Source organism: Squalius cephalus, assembly GCF_949319135.1.
Source record: "Squalius cephalus genome assembly, chromosome: 16".
In the NCBI taxonomy this organism is placed as follows: Eukaryota; Metazoa; Chordata; class Actinopteri; order Cypriniformes; family Leuciscidae; genus Squalius; species Squalius cephalus.
The window spans coordinates 8,139,548-8,158,193 of record NC_137137.1 but is presented as its reverse complement, the minus strand read 5'-3'; the positions used below and the strand labels follow the sequence as shown (position 1 = coordinate 8,158,193).

General features: G+C 36.4%; 1 protein-coding gene across 1 annotated transcript; it reads left to right on the top strand.

Moving 5' to 3' along the window:
- Positions 1-5,069: 5,069 nt before the first annotated feature.
- On the top strand, positions 5,070-18,018 carry lhx4 (LIM homeobox 4). Its single transcript, XM_079897344.1, has 6 exons — positions 5,070-5,335; positions 8,758-8,929; positions 11,901-12,103; positions 14,254-14,408; positions 14,494-14,665; positions 16,113-18,018. The coding sequence occupies exons 1-6, from the start codon at positions 5,251-5,253 to the stop codon at positions 16,499-16,501; spliced, it is 1,176 nt and encodes a 391-aa protein (XP_079753470.1). The 5' UTR covers positions 5,070-5,250; the 3' UTR covers positions 16,502-18,018.
- The last annotated feature ends 628 nt before the right edge of the window (positions 18,019-18,646 follow it).

Genomic DNA, 18,646 nt, shown 5'->3' with positions numbered 1-18,646 from the left:
ACAATTTTTGCACATGCACCTGTGAAACAGTCCTTAAGACACTAACAGTTTATAGGCAGTTGACAATTAAAGTCACAGTTCCAATGACTTACAGTAGGACACCAAAGAGACATTTCTACTGACCAGTTCCTGATCACCTGGGTGAACATGCCATAGTCCTTCTGCAGGAGGCATGAGGACTGCAGATGTGAACAGAGCAATAAACTGTCCATAATGTAAGACTGTCTGTGAAATGTCAGTTTATGTCGCAGTTCATATTTACACGTTAGGCCATTTGCTGTAAATAAGCAGTTGAAAGTGAGCGGACGTTTCTTACTCCTGAGTAGTATATATGCACAGCTTCTACATAGGCTAGAGCTGTGGATCTCCATGCCCTTCATATACCGACCGCTGAATAGAGTGGTGAAGGTCGTCTGAGATCAGCAGAAGGCCAAGCTCTATCCTGAAAGCCACCATTCTTCTATAGGACAGGCCAGATGATGTCAATAAGATGAGTTTGGATGCCTTCCCGAGAATGCCCATCAACATGCGTTAATGAACGGACTTGTGAGCAAACACCGGAAATGTAATCTCCATGAAGATGCTTCAAAGATGTTCATCAGTGTCGTTTAAGCAATTACACATTACCAGCATTTTGTAATGTACGAACTCCATACATTTTGTTTGTATGAACTCCAAATGCATTGCATTTACTTGTGTTGCAACACATATTAGGCTCCATGTAACTTATTACAATAACAATTACAACGTGTATTCATGCTATCAAAAAACAAACAAACAATTAGACCTGTGTCCATTAGTATTATTCAGTGCTCATCTAATTAAACTATTAGATGTGCACTTTAATTTAAAGCATTTTCTTCAATTGAATAACACAATAAAAATCATGCATGAGATCAGAATCATTATGCTTCATGGGAGCCCGCTTAAATACACATAAATAAAGGTATCGATTGCTAAAGCAAGTAAAAACATTACAGGGGATTCTTCATTGTTTAATGGTATAAGCTTAAGGTGAAACACCGTCGCCTTTAATTGAATTTCTAACCTAAGCAGGATCTACCCCTTAGCCAATTATAATGCATTAGACAATTATAATGTATTATTCCTGACCTGGTCTGCAATGGCCAGCCATCACTGTGTTGTATGGTTCACTTTTTAAGAGTTTTGCATGCTGAAGGTTCACCTTTATTATATGGTATTGGTTGTATATGGGACTGGTTGTATATATTAATGCATTTTGTTATATCGTGTATAACTGACTGATATGGCTTAGTAACTGTGATTTTTGGAGAAGCCCACCATAGTAAATGTCTCCCAAGTGTGACTTACTCAACCTGAATTCAGATTCTGATTAAACAATGCCGAACCTCGTACTTCAACTAATTACGTAAATGGACAGGACCTGTCAAGAGACAATAACTATTCCCTAATAGAATTTGCCCCCAAGTGCAATTTAATTTCCACTGTTGCCCTCTCTTGAGGTCTCTTCATCTCTTTCTGTCTTTCCTTTGCAGGGAAAATGGGGGGAACGGCTTCTGACATTGATGTTCCAGCCTTTATTTACTCTTTACGCGGAACAGAAACCACCAGACTGAGGTAGACAGGTAAAACGGATCTGTCTTTGTCTTAGTGTTTGTTTGTATTTGTGAGACGAAAACTGTAGATGGACTTCCTGTGTGCTCGAGCGCTGTCCAGCTCGCGGAGTGCTGAAATGAACATGCCACGCGACTGGCGGTAGGTTTGCATGACGCTCTCTGCGACGCGATGCGCGCAAACGTTGTTTATTTTCGTTTCCTATTTAAATCGTATTTGTTTGACACATTTTTGTGCATGACACTGTTTTAAATGATTTTAAATTAACAAATGGATGAAAACTGACAACAAACACAGCATTTTTCATGTCGGCTAGGGAGACTGAGAAGTATTTGTTTTCACGCTATATATATTATATACTTTGATATTATATGAGATTGGCAACAATTAAAGTCAGACACAAACAGCGCTGCCAGAACATGCCTCACTGACACTAACAGACATTTTAAATGTTGTGCATGAATTCATTGTGTTAATTAACTTGTCATCCCTCATTTCTATTTCAAGTAATGTAATTTCATTCTAAATATATTTTGATTAATTTAAAACAAGTAGAAACAAGTGTGACACATTTGTCCACTATCCCATTTTGTGTAATATTTATAAAAGTATGGTCCGTCTGGTCAATATTCTTTTTTGTTTTGTTTAGTTTTTTTTAACGTAGATTTATAGAAGTTTGTGTAGATTATATTTCAAATGAATCTGCTGATTTGCAAACTAGACGTAGCCTAATAAAATATTTTGATTTTATTTCTCTCTCTCTCTCTCTCTCTCTCTCTCTCTCTCTCTCTCTCTCTCTCTCTCTCTCTATATATATATATATATATATCACCAGCAGGGAAGTGGTCATGTATGATAGTTTAGGTTACCTAGAATTACTCGTTTGTAATTGTGGTTGTGTTACAACACGCTCCGTTTTCCAGCACTAGTCTGATCTAAACGCTTTAGGGTTGCTTTATTTGATTATAATGATGTAAAGCGATACTTAATGATCCTGATTTTATTTTCATCTGAGATTCTGTGAAGAACACCGTTTTGAATAGTAGCTCCAGTTGTAAAGTTCACATTAATTTGTCCAGATGTACGCTCAGTGAAGAGAAGACTGGAGGGCTGAAATCTGATCTATTGCTGTTCGCGTGCAGAGACCTGTATTTTACTAATATGATGGAGCAGCAGCTCGTGGTGTCAGAATGCGGATACTGTGAAATACTGGCAGTAATTAGAGGTGCTCGGGGTCAGCGGGAGTCGCACCCTTTCGCTGAATTATAGTGCACAGGTCTCTCGTTGTTCGGACAGGTGCCCTTTAGTGCATTTTATAGTGACTTAAACTGACTTTGAGATGCAAAATAACTGCGCGCGTGCACCGAGCGGATTTAATCGTGTGGCAAAACATTGGCACTTTAAGAGCATTTGCTCCCCTGTTCTGTTTAAGTAAGACTAAATTCACATTTCCCCTTGACCATCAGCGTAATCGAATAATCTGCATAAATACTCCACCCCATAATCAAAATGAAAATCAAAAGCGTGGCCCGGGATAATTCCCATGTCCACCATTGGCCCATGAAGAATCTGATGAAGCTCGAGGGTTTGCCACCATTTAATCAGCTTGATGATCACTTTCATTTAACTAAATTACACTGGAGCCATTAAGCAAGACTGTGGACGGGGTTGCGTTGTTTAAAACTTGAAATAATCTGACTTTGATGATATCCACGTCTTATTTACATATCTCTGTAACATATCCATCTGCCCATGTTTTATATAGTTTTGCTGTATTTTAGGATAATTAGGGATTGAAATAGCCTACTATTTGTAAGCTATATAAATGAGAAGATTTTTCTGGATGTTACATTGTGTTTCTCCAGTCTCAAGTTGAGCGTTTTAGATTGATATTGATTTTATTATTAGTGTTCTGAAATTGGACAGTAACTAGTTTCAACAAGACTGTCCAGTAAACGGAGAGATTTATCAGCCATTTAAGCGTGGTGTGATGTGGGGAGGTAGGTGGAATTGATAATGCTTTCCAATAGAATACAATAGAATAGTGAAACTAGTAAATGATCTGTAAGAATGATTATTTTATAAAGCTTCGCCTTTCTTTTAAATAATTACGTTAAAATGTAAGATATAATTAATTTATAAATATTATATAAATAACAAATACTTTTAAATGTGTTGTGAATTTCTATTTAGCAAGAGGAAACTATAGTTGTATCCACAGAGTTTGTTCTTTCGCCCATCAGCCGTGTATGAGAGCTTCCAGCACATGTGGCCTAATATAAAAAAAATCTGCCTTTGAAGTATTTGTAAGGATGAGGACGAGAGGAGTGAGGTAAGAGAAGAGAGACGTAAAGACATAAGCTACGTGATTCAGGCTACGTAGAAAAGCAGCGAGACTGACGATGATGAGACTGACTGCTCCATTGTGAAGCTTGTTTTCATGAGCTCGCGAGCGCGCGCACACGCACACGGCGCATTATAGTGTCCATGAAGAGAATTGGAAGTGAAGATTGAGTTCATCTCGCTTGAACCCCGCTCTCTACGGAGGAAGAAAAGCTCGAATGAAATGAGTCCTGTCAGGATTGACTGTGTCGAGACGGCTGATAAACAACGTAAAAGCTCTCTCGAGTTTGTATTTTTAGCAAACGTTTTCCCGGCACTATTGAGTGTTTTTGTCCTATGAACTCGACAGGTCAACAGGACAAAAAAATGAGAGCTAATTTGAGCCATTTAAAGTGCAATGTAATATAGACAGAAACTAACTTTTAAATAAAATGTAATGTAATAGCGTGCGCATGGAATGTGCTATATTTTTATTTTATTTTAGCTTATATTGCCTGCCTTGTTAACATTTTCTCAGAACGTAGAGAGAATAGCCTAATTCATAATTGTAATTCATTATAAGGTCATTTATACTTTTTTTCTTTTTACTATATATCAGTCAAAATGTATGCTAGTATCTTTAATAAAAAAATAAAAAAAAAAGCCTATATATGACAAGGTAACTTACAGGTAGGCTACCCAATAATCAGGGTTTAGCCTCTAGCATTTTACTTTTTTTTTTTTTATTATGAATATTACATTCTAGCTAGGTAATGTCTAATTCCACACATTCCAGAACACCCCCATACATGTAGGCTACTCGAGGCGATTGCATATTCCTAGATATCCACTAAATAGCAATCCTGAAATAAACCACGTTTTAAATATTCACGTAGGTCTAATATTTACGTGACTTGCTTGACTCACCCCTGACAGGTCTCAAAAGGGTTTAAAAACACTTCAGATTCTGACGTTTCGGTAGCGGCCCTGTATTTATCGTCATCACTTCCTTATCGCTTTTTCTACTTACCTGAGAGCGCGAGCCGCACAAGTTCCCGCCTCTCTTGCGCCCGTCCACGCCTCCCATTGGCCCCCCGGGGGAGTGACGTCAGGGCCGCCCCTGCAGTGTGAATGAATCAAGCGGTTTGTGTGACACACAGCGAAAGAACGCACGAGCCCGAACTCACGCGCGAGCGCCCGACTATTTCACGAGGATAACCACAGGAGCGAGGACTGTAAAAGGACACTATCCGGGGAGAACAATTATTTAATGCACCTCTGAGATTCTCAGACCTCCGCGAGCGTGTGCATGTGCGCGTTTTATCAGACTGGATGAAAATGATGCAAAGTGCGGCTGTGTTGCCCGGCGAGAGCGCGGTGAAGGGTCTGCCGGACATCCTCGGAGTGCCACTGCAACGTAAGGGATTTTTCTTCTGCTTATATTGATTAGTTAATCAGAGAATTGGCAGGCCTCCTCCGGGCGTCTGCAGGCCACCACTGTGGAATAACATGTAGCTTTTAATTAAACTCCACTGGGGGATCATAAGTGAGCCACCGGGACTAACTGGGTGGTACAATTAAATCTGACGACTTTTAAGTGTAAATAGCTTGAATTTAATCATAAATTCTCATATATATGTTGTTAATCATAAATTCTGGTTTAATCTCGAGCATTAGATCCCAAATATTATTTTATGATGATAGCTGATAAACGTTCTTCTTGAATCTGTTCATAACTGAGCTCTGTAACGCATAACAATGTGTCTTGTGTAAATGCAATGCTTTATAATCTTACAATATAAAAGAAAAATTAAACCCAGCCTGATTGCATATTGGTCAGATCGCACAGAATATTAGGCTACATGTTCTATATATATTGCACCTCTTAATAAGTTGTTGTGGTTGGGGACAGCGGTCCAAAAGCTGCAAGAAACGATACAATGAGACGGATTGAAAAATAATTTAAGCCGATTTCTCTATAATGCAGAGGTTAAATGGAGCAGAGTGCATTTCGTGTTATTTGTTTAAATAAAAGATTCAGTACATGAACATTCTATATTAAAAATGGCATTTCATATTATCTTCGCATCTGGTCTTTATCAGTCGCAAATTAATCTGTGTTAGGCCTATATAATCTGATCTAACAATCAAGATGGAGTTTGAATTGGATAAATTGCTGACCTAATTATTCACAGGCGAGCTTCAGAAATGTACAGATGGACCTCATCTTGTTTGGGCCAGACTTGTTTTATGCAATTATGGTAAAGAAGAGAACGCATCATTTTAGACACTATCCGTGCGTAATAAAATAATAATGAGCATTTAACTGAGTGAACACAGAAGAAAATGCTGGAAAACGAACCACTTGGTTTTTTTTTTTTTTTTTTTTTTGGTTTTTTTTTTGGCCAAAAGAATGGCCAAAGGTTAAGTGTGCGATATATAGGTCTGTCAGTGCAGGCGAACGCCTAATTTCATTAAATGATAGAAGATTAAAAGATACTGCTACTCAGCCTCCCTTGGCGAATAAATGATGGATTAAGTGAGGATTATTTTAAGAATAATCTGTTCTTGCGGTATGGATCTAAATATTATTCTAATGAACAGGGTGCTTTTAAAACAACATATGGGTAATTAAAACAGAAAACAGAAGCCTGCAAGAAAACGAGATCTAAAAGAGAATGCATTGAATGAAAAAACAAAAATTAAACCAGTAATATCGGACGAAACGAGTGAGTTCATTGGAATATTTCAGATGCACACGTTGATGTTAAAGAAAGGCCTGCCATGAGCAGCCATCTTTTAATTGAATGGCTAATCAAATACATCCTTGGAGTAAATGAGCGTTAAAAGCTGACGGCGGGTGAGTGAGTGAAGCTGCGCCGGGCGGGAGCTGTTCCTTCAGCACCACACGAGGCTTTACTCGCTCCGAACATTCATGTAAAATGCTACAGTAAAAACTGTAAATTACCTTACCAGAAATGATAAGTTATTTTGTTTACAAAATACAATAGGCCTATATGTAGTACTGTAAAATATAGTAAAACCTAAAGTTAAAGTATTAACTTGTAATTTACAGTGGGGAAAAAAAAATAGCCTGTATATTTAACAAGGCATTACACTGTTTTGGAAAAATATTGTGTTAAGTAAAAAGTAGGCATGACGACTGTTAATTTATGGGAAATGGGAATTCTTGGAATTTCCTACATATCCTACGCAAACTATCACATTTGTTTGTATTTTATTAAAAAAGTAATGTTTTTTTATTTTATTTACTTTTTATGTTATTTAGTTAACGTTTACGGCATTATTTTAGTGTCGTGCGTTACTGATGGTGTTTTGTGTGTATGTGTGTAACCCTGTTCTCTGTCAGTGTGACATTATTGGCTACGGTTGCTGTAGAGGTCGATTTTGATGAACTTTGAGACATTTGTCGTGGGTTTAAATGACATAAAGCATTCACGTGATTACGCATTTAAGCACCTGCATGCTGAGATCAAAATTCTTTAATTGATATTATTAAAACTACTATCCTCTTGCGTCGTAATATCAGAATATCCTGCCTTGTTGAATCCATTTAAACAGCACGTGTGAGAACTTGCCGACAGAAGGAATAGAGCATCAAAGGTCAAATATCGATATTAAATGTCATGATATTGTGATTTGAAGAAATGAAACCGAGTATTGTCTGAACGAACGGATTTTCTCTAGCCTATTTTAGCAAATAATATCAGCTGCATTTATTCATTTATACTTTTATGTCCTGTTTGGTTTTAAATGTCAGTGTGTTTGTTTTGTTCGATCACTTGTTCTAGAGCATCAGTAATTGAAGTGACAGACTCTCTCTGTTAAAGAATCAATGAAGCAGTTATATGATTTCAATCTCAATGTCCTCATGTCCTCGGCCGTTTTCTTCAGAGATATTGATTATTTACCAACAAATGGACATCTTTCTTCGCCTGTCCACCATTTACCGGTCCCATAGGTTGTCTCGTGGAATGTTCTCTAAATTTGCTGCCACAATGATCTCCAACGTAGTATGTTAATCACTTAGGGCTTACATATATATATATATATATATATATATATATATATATATATATATAAACTAGTTATTAATATTAACTAGTATTTGTTTAATCAATTTATTTAGGATTCAAGTCGTATTTATTATAGTAATTCAATTAGAATTATTTTTAGAAGTAGCCTATAGCTTATTAGCCTATTAGCCTATATAGGCTATTGTTGTAATTTTCAGTGATGTCATTTTTGTCGCGTTTTTATTGATTTGTACTTGTATGTTCAAAAATAATAAATATTAATTACATTTTGAAAAATCAGTAGATTTTAACAGTATTTTCCCCACCATGTTATTATTTTATATTATTTTTCTCTACAGAAGGTTATAATTTTTTTAATAATGCAATCGAACAAGGTAAAATGCTTGGTGTCAAAACGACTTGATTTCACAGAAGATCTACCAATTCTAAATCTTTTTTTTTGTCACTTCATATAATAACTTCAATTATTACGATCATTGTTATATATCATCATATATACGATAGATCATTACAGATCAGTTGCGTTTTTAATTATATGAATATACATAAAGTATGAACCATATTCACGTCATTTCTGCTTATTTGAAAATGCAATACCTAACGACCTTTCCACCATTATATAATGTAAGCATGTTTTTTAATGACTTAAAATGAAACTTTTTTAAATTACCATTAAGTATTACCCCTTTTTTTTTTTTTTTTTTTTAGAAATAGTGTTAAAAAAAAGTTCAACATTTCTGAATGCATATTTGACCCTGGTGTGTCGTGTGTGTTCCTCCAGAGATCCCCCAGTGCGCAGGCTGCAGTCAACACATCCTGGATAAGTTTATTCTGAAGGTGCTGGATCGTCATTGGCACTCCAAATGCCTCAAGTGCGCCGACTGTCACGCGCTCCTGGCAGACAAGTGTTTCTCTCGCGCTGGGAATGTCTACTGCAAAGAGGATTTCTTTAAGTGAGTCTATCTATCTATCTATCTATCTATCTATCTATCTATCTATCTATCTATCTATCTATCTATCTATCTATCTATCTATCTATCTATCTATCTATCTATCTATCTATCTATCTATCTATCAAAATGTGATAAATAGACATCAAATAACCTTACAAATAATAGTCCACCTTTATTTATCCAAGGAAATAAATCAGGCCTCTGTACATCATTATATATCATGTGATTATATATGATGAGATATGTTATTTATTTAATTTCTGTTGTTTCAGTCACTATATTGGCTGCATTCATTATCAAGGACTGGAAATGACAGTACCAACTACTTCAAGTTAGACTGTCAGCCAACAGTTTTGTCATATCTCTTCACATCAGATCCTTTAGTGCAGTTTGGCACTGGTGTGTGTGAGTCTGTGTCGGTGTGCTTCTATGTTCAAGTAAAGGCTGGCACATAGATTCTCTGTCATTGTTAATAAAGTGCTGTGTTTCATTTTTCTTGTGTCAGGTTAGGAAGCACAGTGTGCTGGAACTCAGCTGCAAAGACTGCGTGTTCCCAAATTCAATTCCCAATGCTATATTAGAACTTAAGAAAGCAAGTTAGCATTTTTTACTCTACATCCCTCTGTTCCCTTCCTTTTCTTTCCTCTTTTCTTCTTCGTTTTGCGATTGGATTTCCCCCCTTGGCTTTAAGGAAGGAAATTAAGTTTGACTTTTATCCAAAACAGGATCAGTAGTGGCTTTTACCAAATCATGTTTGAGAGGTTTTAATGTCACAGGCTTCAATGAGACCTAAAACGCTAGCAAGACTCAGAGTGGAGGCTAACTTTATTAGCAAGCCCGTGGGGACAAAAGGAGGGATTTTAATGTTAAGACCGGCGTGGTGCTGAGGAGGACGGAGAGGGGGGATGGAGGAGGAAATGCTGGCGGTTCACAGGCGAGGGGGGCGTGCGGGGGGCGAGCCTTCCCGTTAATGTTGCAAAAACTTCACCTTGGTTAAGTAAAAGGAGGGTTTATTTAGCAGTATTCACACTGTGATTTACAGCCTATTCTGACTCAGTGCTTTATGAGCCGTTCTGTGCGTGTGTTTAAAGTGGCCTCTCTCTCTCTCTCTCTCTCTCTCTCTCTCTCTCTCTCTCTCTCTCTCTCTCTCTCTCTCTCTCTCTCTCTCTCTCTCTCTCCTGTGAATCTCACTGCCTCTTCTACATTGATCAAGACCATTTGTCAACTCCAGGGACATGACCAGCACAAACAAAGATGCTCGCTATAGTATTCTGAGCGTTTGTAACTTTGCCGTTATTACTTTTACAAATAGCCACAGTTAAAAAATTGAAGAAGGATACAAGATGTAATGATGCTTACATTATAAAATGAATTTCGGTAACACTTTACAATAAGGTTTCATTTGTCAATATTAGTTAACTACATTAGTTAACATGAACTAACAATGCCAGCATTTAATGATCTCATTAATGTTAATTTCAGCATTTAATAAAATATTTTGGTAACACTTTACAATAAGGTTCATTAGTTAACATTAGTTTAGTTAACATGAACTAAGAATGAACAATACTTCTTCAGCATTTATTAATCTTAGTTAATATTAATACATTGTATTTGTTAACATTAGTTAATGCACTGTGAACTAACATGAACACACAATGAACAACTGTATTGTTTATTAACTAACATTAGCAAAGATTAACTAATACAGTAACAAATGTATTGATCATTGTTAGTTCATGTTAGTTAATAAATTAACTAATGTTAACTAATGAACCTCATTATAAAATGTTACCAATATTTTTAAAATCAAAAGTTAATGTTTTTAATTGTTTAGAACTAAGCATATTGTACAAACAAGAGTACATACAGTATAACCAGGATTATATATAAAACATTCAACGCATAGTTTATATTGATTTCAGGTTTTAGATATTCTTAAATGCATTTTTTTCAAATCAACAATCATTACTTAAAATGACTTAACTGATGCATGCAAATCTAATTTTTTTTACTTCAAAACAATAATATATAATCATTTCCATTGCTTTTATCTCATCAAAATAGTGTATTCTGAGTTTTGCTTTCCCTTTGTTTTGTTTTCTTTGGGAACCAAATCATAACATCTGTGCAACATTCTTTTTAGGTATTATTTTATAACTAAGTACTAAAGGCACTAATATAACCAAAAGGCATATAGGATTATGGGAAAGGGTCAAAAGTAATAGTTTATGATGGTTTGGATGTCACATCACATCCTGAATGGTTAAAAATGACTGAAATTGAGAAATGAGGGTTAATGCACTGTGAACAAACAAAACAATGAACAATTGTATTTTTATGAACTTACATGGACAAAGATTAATAAATGCTGTAAAACATATTGCTCTTTGTTGGTTTATGTTAACTAATGTTAACAAATGAGTAGAGGTATAACAATATATTGTGTCACAATATATCGCAATACAAAAATGCCAAAATAAAATGCCGAAATAAAAATTAAACGTTTTCAGAGTTTTAGTGTCAGTACTACATTAAACCACTATATATAATGTTGAATATAATAATAATGAAATGGGGAAATATTTGTGGGTCCTAATAAAGCCAAATGTCTAATGTAACCAGTAAATGTGGCCTACATTATATTAAATATATCTAGTCATTGACAGAGTGCAAGCAAGTTTTCGGCTTCAGAATCATGAATATTTTTATTCTGGTGTCACCATTGTCCCTTGCATTGGGTTACCAAGCCTATTCATTTACACATACAATGTAATACCAAATTTAGCATTTTAATCAACAGTACATTTTTTGTTAACCTTTTATCATATGTCTTGTAGTATCGCAATAATATCGTATCGTGAGTTCAGTATCGTGATATGTACCGAATCGTGACATGAGGGTATCGTTACACCCCTACAAATGAGACTTTATTGTAAAGTGTTACCTGACATTGTGTGTGTACTTTCAGGCGTTTCGGGACAAAATGTGCATCGTGCCAGCAGGGGATTCCCCCGACACAGGTGGTCCGGAAAGCTCAGGACTTCGTGTACCACCTTCACTGCTTCGCCTGTGTAATGTGCAGCAGACAGCTGGCCACTGGGGACGAGTTCTACCTCATGGAGGACGGGAGGCTCGTGTGCAAGGAGGACTACGAAACAGCCAAACAAAATGGTGAGCTCTTGTCTTCAGATCAGTGTAAATCATGCCTTCTTGAACCATCAATTGGTCGCTGCTGTTAAAATTCATCATTTTTTAAAATTGAATATGCTTGAGTTAAAGGATCAGAATTTCAGAAATACGCTCAGTAAATGTATTATATTGATTAACACAATGACAAGATAGCTATAGAATAGATAGAAATAAAGTGCTAATCTTAACCATTACTTACCAAGAGACTGAGTGTTTAAACCATTTTTTAAAAATCATAAATGTTTTAAATGTTTTAAACTAAGCAAGGCAAATCAAATAACACTACAAAACATCACAGAACTGTGACATTATGTCGCTTCCTGGAGGACAATTATCTTGTGTGACTGTATAATATACCACAACATTTATTTCCATCAAGAGGAGCATACATTTTTGGTCAAGATCTTGCATTGACAATGCAAGAGTCCAGCACTCTGTAAAGTCTCCTCCAGCACATCCCAAAGACTTTCAATGAATTTAAGGTCTGGACTCAGGGATTAAACATGAATATTTATAAAACATTTAAATGTATGTATGAGATTACTTTACATGCATTTATTTAAAATAAAATAAAAATATGATATTAAATATATAATTCATATAAATGATTATAACATGTTATTATTATTATTTATATACATGAGTTATGTCCATTACTACAGATCCATCAGAATTGTAGGCTGAACTGGCTATGAAATGGCTATGCTTTTATATGGCTGCGGTATATTATTTTTTGCCTCGGGCTCGGCCGACGTCACAGGATTGGAAATTGTCTCAATTGGAAATCATTCTGACAGCAAAGTTCAGGAGTGGAGATGGTGTAATTAACTTCTTCTTTTACAATCATAGAGAGACACTGAGAGATCAGAGGAGGCAACAGGATGGTAGTAAGGACACAAAATCACCATTAACTACAGTCTAGTAGGGTCTCAGTGTCTGGCATATTAAGTCTATCTGTGATCTGACCTCTCATGGATCTGCCTCTGAAAGCCCCTCACACTGTATTTATGGAGATTTCTGTGGGCTGTTGATTGATTATATTAAGTGATGCAATGCACTTTTACGGTAGGGCCCCAATAACTCGCACTGGCATGCCATTCTCCGTGGAGATTTATTCCCTTTTCCGCCACAGTGTGACAGTTTCAGGGGAGTATCGACTGGCCATGTGTGAGCACTTCCACTCAAAGCATCCCACAAACTCTTCTTCCCCTGTACCCCACAGTAGATGAGCTACTGACGTTTTGCCTGATGATTAACTTCTTTGACTTCAGTTCAGTCGTGCTAATGTCGATTTCAAAATAACCTTTACACATGATTTCATTGCGACAATTATTTCAGTGCAGTTAAATGTTGGTTCATTTAGTAAAAATATAAAAATAACAAAAAACATCGTATAATTTAGAACTTCTTCTAAACTTCTTCTTTACAGTTTTATTGTTTAATGGATATGATATGGTAAAGACATTTATCATTTTTTCAATAAAAAAGATTTCTATTTGAAATAAATGCTATTCTTTTGACTTTTCTATTCATCAAGGAATCCTTAATAAAATGATCACGGTTTACACAAAAAAAAAATTAATCAGCACTGTTCAACTGTTTTTAACATTGATAATAATAATAAGAAGAAATGTTTCTTGAGCAGCAAATCAGCATATTAGAATGATTTCTGAAGGATCATGTGACTCTGAAGACTGGAGTAATGATGCTGAAAAATTGAAATTCAGCTTTGACGTCACAGGGATGTCATTATATAATATATTCAAATAGAAAATAGTTATTTTAAATTGTAATAATATTTCACAAATTAGTTCGTTTTTTGATCAAATAAGTGCAGCTTTGGTAAGCAAAAGAGAATCTCTTTTTTTTTACATTCAAAAACTTAACAACCTCAAACTTTTGAACAGTGAAAAGTTATATATATATATATGTGTGTGTGTGTGTGTGTGTTTTATGTGCAATTTTGTCCATGTTAAAATACTTTCTACCTCATCCTAATATAATAATGTGCAAAGGCGCATTTAAGAGGCTCGAATCTGTTCGACCAGCCAATGGCAGACGGTGGTAGAAAATTCAGCTCTGTTTAGTGGTAGACACACTTTTAACATATTTTTAAAATTGGTGTGTTACAGATGATTCAGAGACAGGAGCAAAACGTCCACGGACCACCATTACAGCCAAACAGCTGGAGACACTCAAAAGCGCCTACAAGAACTCGCCTAAGCCAGCACGACATGTGCGCGAGCAGCTGTCCTCAGAAACAGGCCTGGACATGAGAGTGGTGCAGGTGAGACCAGGACTCAGGACAACCTTTCAAATAAGGCTTCAAAGTGTGGCTGTCTGAGTCCTGACTGAGGCTTTTTGGTCCACAGGTGTGGTTTCAAAACAGACGAGCAAAAGAGAAACGGCTGAAGAAAGACGCTGGTCGGCACCGCTGGGGTCAGTTCTACAAAAGTGTCAAACGCAACCGAGGGTCCAGTAAGACGGAGAAGGAGAGCTCAGCCGATGACGCAGGACTCAGCGATAGTGAGCTTAGTTTCAGAGGTGAGACTATTTACATCTCCCATGATGCCTCTTTCTCTTTGTATTCTTTTCAAAAACATTTTTATTTCCCTTCTTAATTCCCCTTTTCCTTTTATTTGTAAAATATGCCACTTAATGGAATATTCAAATGAGGTTTTTGGTTCTGCTACGTGTTTTTTTTATGATTATTTCATTTTTGTCCGCCAGTTTTGAGAACTCATAAAAGTCTCGAGCAGGTTTCAAAGGGAGGCTGTGTTTACGAGAAATGAAAGCAGCGATGCACAAACTCTATAAAATTGGTGAAGCTTTTAGTCAATTAGAGAGGAAGCACACAGGGCCTTTGTTGTTATTGAAAGAACAGAGACTGGTTTGCGCTCCTGTGCGTACAGAGAGTAAATCACAAATGCTCACCGCGTCTCAGATACTTCCAGAAGCATGTAATCTCCTTTTTAAATGGGATATTTATGAGGTCTTTCTCATAACTGCAATTCTTCTTCTATGTGTAAGAGTTTCAATACACTGCATTCAAAAGCTTAGGTTCAGTAAGATGCCTTCATCTTCATCAAAGTTGATGAAAAATACAGTAATATTGTGAAACTGTTTTCTATTTTTAATATATTTGGTAACACTTTACAATAAGGCTTCATTTGTTTTAATGTATTAACTAACATGACCTAACCATGAGCAATACATTTGTTACTGTATTTGTTAATCATTGTTAACATTAGTTATATAAAATACAGCTGTTCATTGTTGGTCTTGTTAGTTCACAGTGCATTAACTAATGTTAACAAATACAACCTTTGATTTTAATAATGTTAATAATTGATTTTAATAATTAACTAATGTTAACTAATGAAACCTTATTGTAAAGTGTTACCATATATTTTAAAACGTAATTTATTCCTATGATGGCAAAGCTGAATGCAGGATTCTTTAAAAAGAAAGTTCAGAACAGCAGTTATTTGAAATGGAAATCTTTTGTAACATTATAAATGTCTTTGCTGTCACTTTAGATCAATCTAAAGAGATATTCACCTAAAAATAAAAAATGTGTCATCATTTACTCACCTTCGTGTTGTTCCAAACCTGAATGAGTTTGTTTCTTCTGTTGAACACAAAAGAAGAGATATTAAAGAATGTTGTTAACCAGACAGTTGACGGCACCCATTGACTTCCATAGTATTTTTCTACTTCCTACTATGGAAGTCAATGGCTAACATCAACTGTCTGGTTACCAATATTCTTTAAAATATCTTCTTTTGTGTTAAACAGAAGAAAGAAACTCATTCAGGTTTGGAACAACTTTAGGGTAAGTAATGACAAAACTTTTTTTATATTTGGGTGAACTATCCCTTTAATGCACATACACATTTTCATTTCTTCTGACCCCAAACTTTTGGACAATATTGTAGGTGTGTTTTGTGAGAACAATCTTAAAAGTGATGTTGTGTGCTCTCTCTAACAGAAGACCAGATCCTGTCAGACCTGGGTCACGCCAACAGCTTGTACGGAAGCATCGGAGACGTCTCGAACGGCAACATGCTCAACGGGAGCTTCTCCCTGGAGGGGGGCGGGCAGCCTTACCATGACCTGCGGGCAGGAAGCCCCTACGGCCTGCCACAGTCGCCCTCGTCCATCACTTCCCTCCCTGGCCACACCCCGCTGCTCAACAACTTAGGCTTCAGCATGGACGGCATCATGGGTCAGGGCGGACAGCCCAACGTAGGTCAAGCTCTGAGAGCAATGGCTGGAGGACCCACCTCTGACCTCTCGACAGGAAGTAGCACGGGCTACCCAGACTTCCCCACCAGCCCTGCCTCATGGCTCGATGAAATGGACCACTCCCAGTTCTGAGGTCAAATGTCAAAATGGAAAGTGCGGTACTACGAACAAAGACGTTTGAAGATTTTATAGACATCTTTCCCAGAACTGTGGCGAAATGTTTATGTGGCAAGGGTGTTTGGTAGGCCTAAAATGGCAGCTACTTCAACCTTGCTGAATGGCGTGCTGATACGAGCAACCCGTCGTGGAATGTCTGCGCTGTATCATAATTTTGTAACTCGTATTTTTTCATTGTTCTCAAAACTGGATTGGAAGATTTCCAGCATGAAATGGCGTGCGGCTGAGAATGGCGTTCAAACCCCAGACCACCCTGGAAAAACAATCACGATCCACCACTTTCTGAGAACAAGAGGGCCCATGCATGTTTCCGAATGAGGAAGAGAACCGCCCACGTTCAAAATGGCGACGCACTTTATGTTCCTCCTCGACTGCACACGGCAGGCTGAATACGGTAAAGAGAGGAGTGCACCGAGCAAGGAGAGATATTTAAACAAGTGGCACAAGTGTATCTTTCCTACTTACAAGGGTTTGGGATTTTAATAGTTGAAACTTTCTAAACGGCTCTACTAGAGGTGGCCCTTCACATTAGGTCTGAAGAATAGATAAAGATTATTTTTTAATAAGGACGAATCCGCATGCACTGCTCTGAATTTTCAAAAAATCTCTGTGTCAATGGTCCCTGTCTGTTCAACACTTTTGCGTTAAATTCAGGCATCCTGGATAAGCAATGAAACAAAACAAGCTGGTTAAAAGTTTCAAATAAAAGTTCATATTTATTTCCGTCACTATTTAATATACAAGGTTGGTATAACCATCAAAATACTTTTGTTTCCCATTGCTATTCTTAGTTATTGCTCCATGAGCAAAAATAAATATATCATACATGCATTAGAATGTAATTTATTTCAGAGCAGATGACAGCAGTGGAATTTTTTTTTTTAATCAGAATATGTGATTGGGCCATTACACAGACACAAGTATGGCCTGACCAATTATTATCAAGCAAAAAAATGTGAAAGGGAAAATTTCTTATTTAACACATTTAGCAACAACTATGAGGTTTTTGTGTTATTTATTCCTGTTATGGGTACCAATGTCAGTATTATGAAGAGTTGGATTATGGGAAAGAGTATGTGTTGATGTAAAACTATAAAACTGGTGACACAATTGTAAACACGAGGAAAATAATTTCAATTTTGTTATTGCAAAATTTGGACTCACATAATGGTGACTGAGTAAAGATGACGCTGCTGAAAGAGTGAACATAAGCTAACAAAAAGCAACATGAAAAAAAAAAGAAAGAAAAATATCCATTCAGAAATGTTTTTTTTTTTTTTTAGTCTTAATGGCTGTAAATTTTGTAAAGTCTCAAAAGGTGTCGACAGTCTTGTCTCATGAGCATTATTTATTGCTATGGATCTTTGAAAAAAAAGAGCACTGAATTTAGTCCTATATGCCTTCTGTCCAATGGTATGAGTTGTGTACAGTCAAATCTATATGGAGAAATAAAGCCGAATTGTCTTTGGGTTACTGCGATGGTTCTTTTCTTTTTCTATTCTCACACCCTTTTATTCATAATGATTATAAAGTTATACACAGCTATAACAGTGGTTTTTAATAGTAAATCAATTATTTGATTCTCATTCAAATAAACAAATACATTAGCCTGACGTCGTCATACTCAGATTCTAGTCAGAATGTGAACTTCCCGACCTAAAAATGTTGTGGGCGGGGCTAAGTTCGGCTGGCATCCAGGCTACAAATACAATGCACATAATGCAAAATAATGGCATAATATATGTAAAAACAAAATGTATAACCTCCTCACTACACTAACTTTGTGTTGAGAAACCTCCCATGGTTTAGAGTCATTAAACTCAACTATGTCACTAATGATGATTTTAAAGTGTTCAATGAGGGGCTCTATCTTAATTAGTTAATTGTATTCACAACAATAATGCCATTGGAGTATTTTAATTATTCACTTTATAGTAATTCAAGCATTGAACGCACAGATTATTTTATTTATTTTGTAAATTGGTTGCATTGTGCACGTCAGCAATTAATTTCGGTATTAATGTTTTGAACTACAAAAAACATCTACATGTGTCCATACATTGGGGTTATACACCAAGAACAATGGAATAAATAAAATCT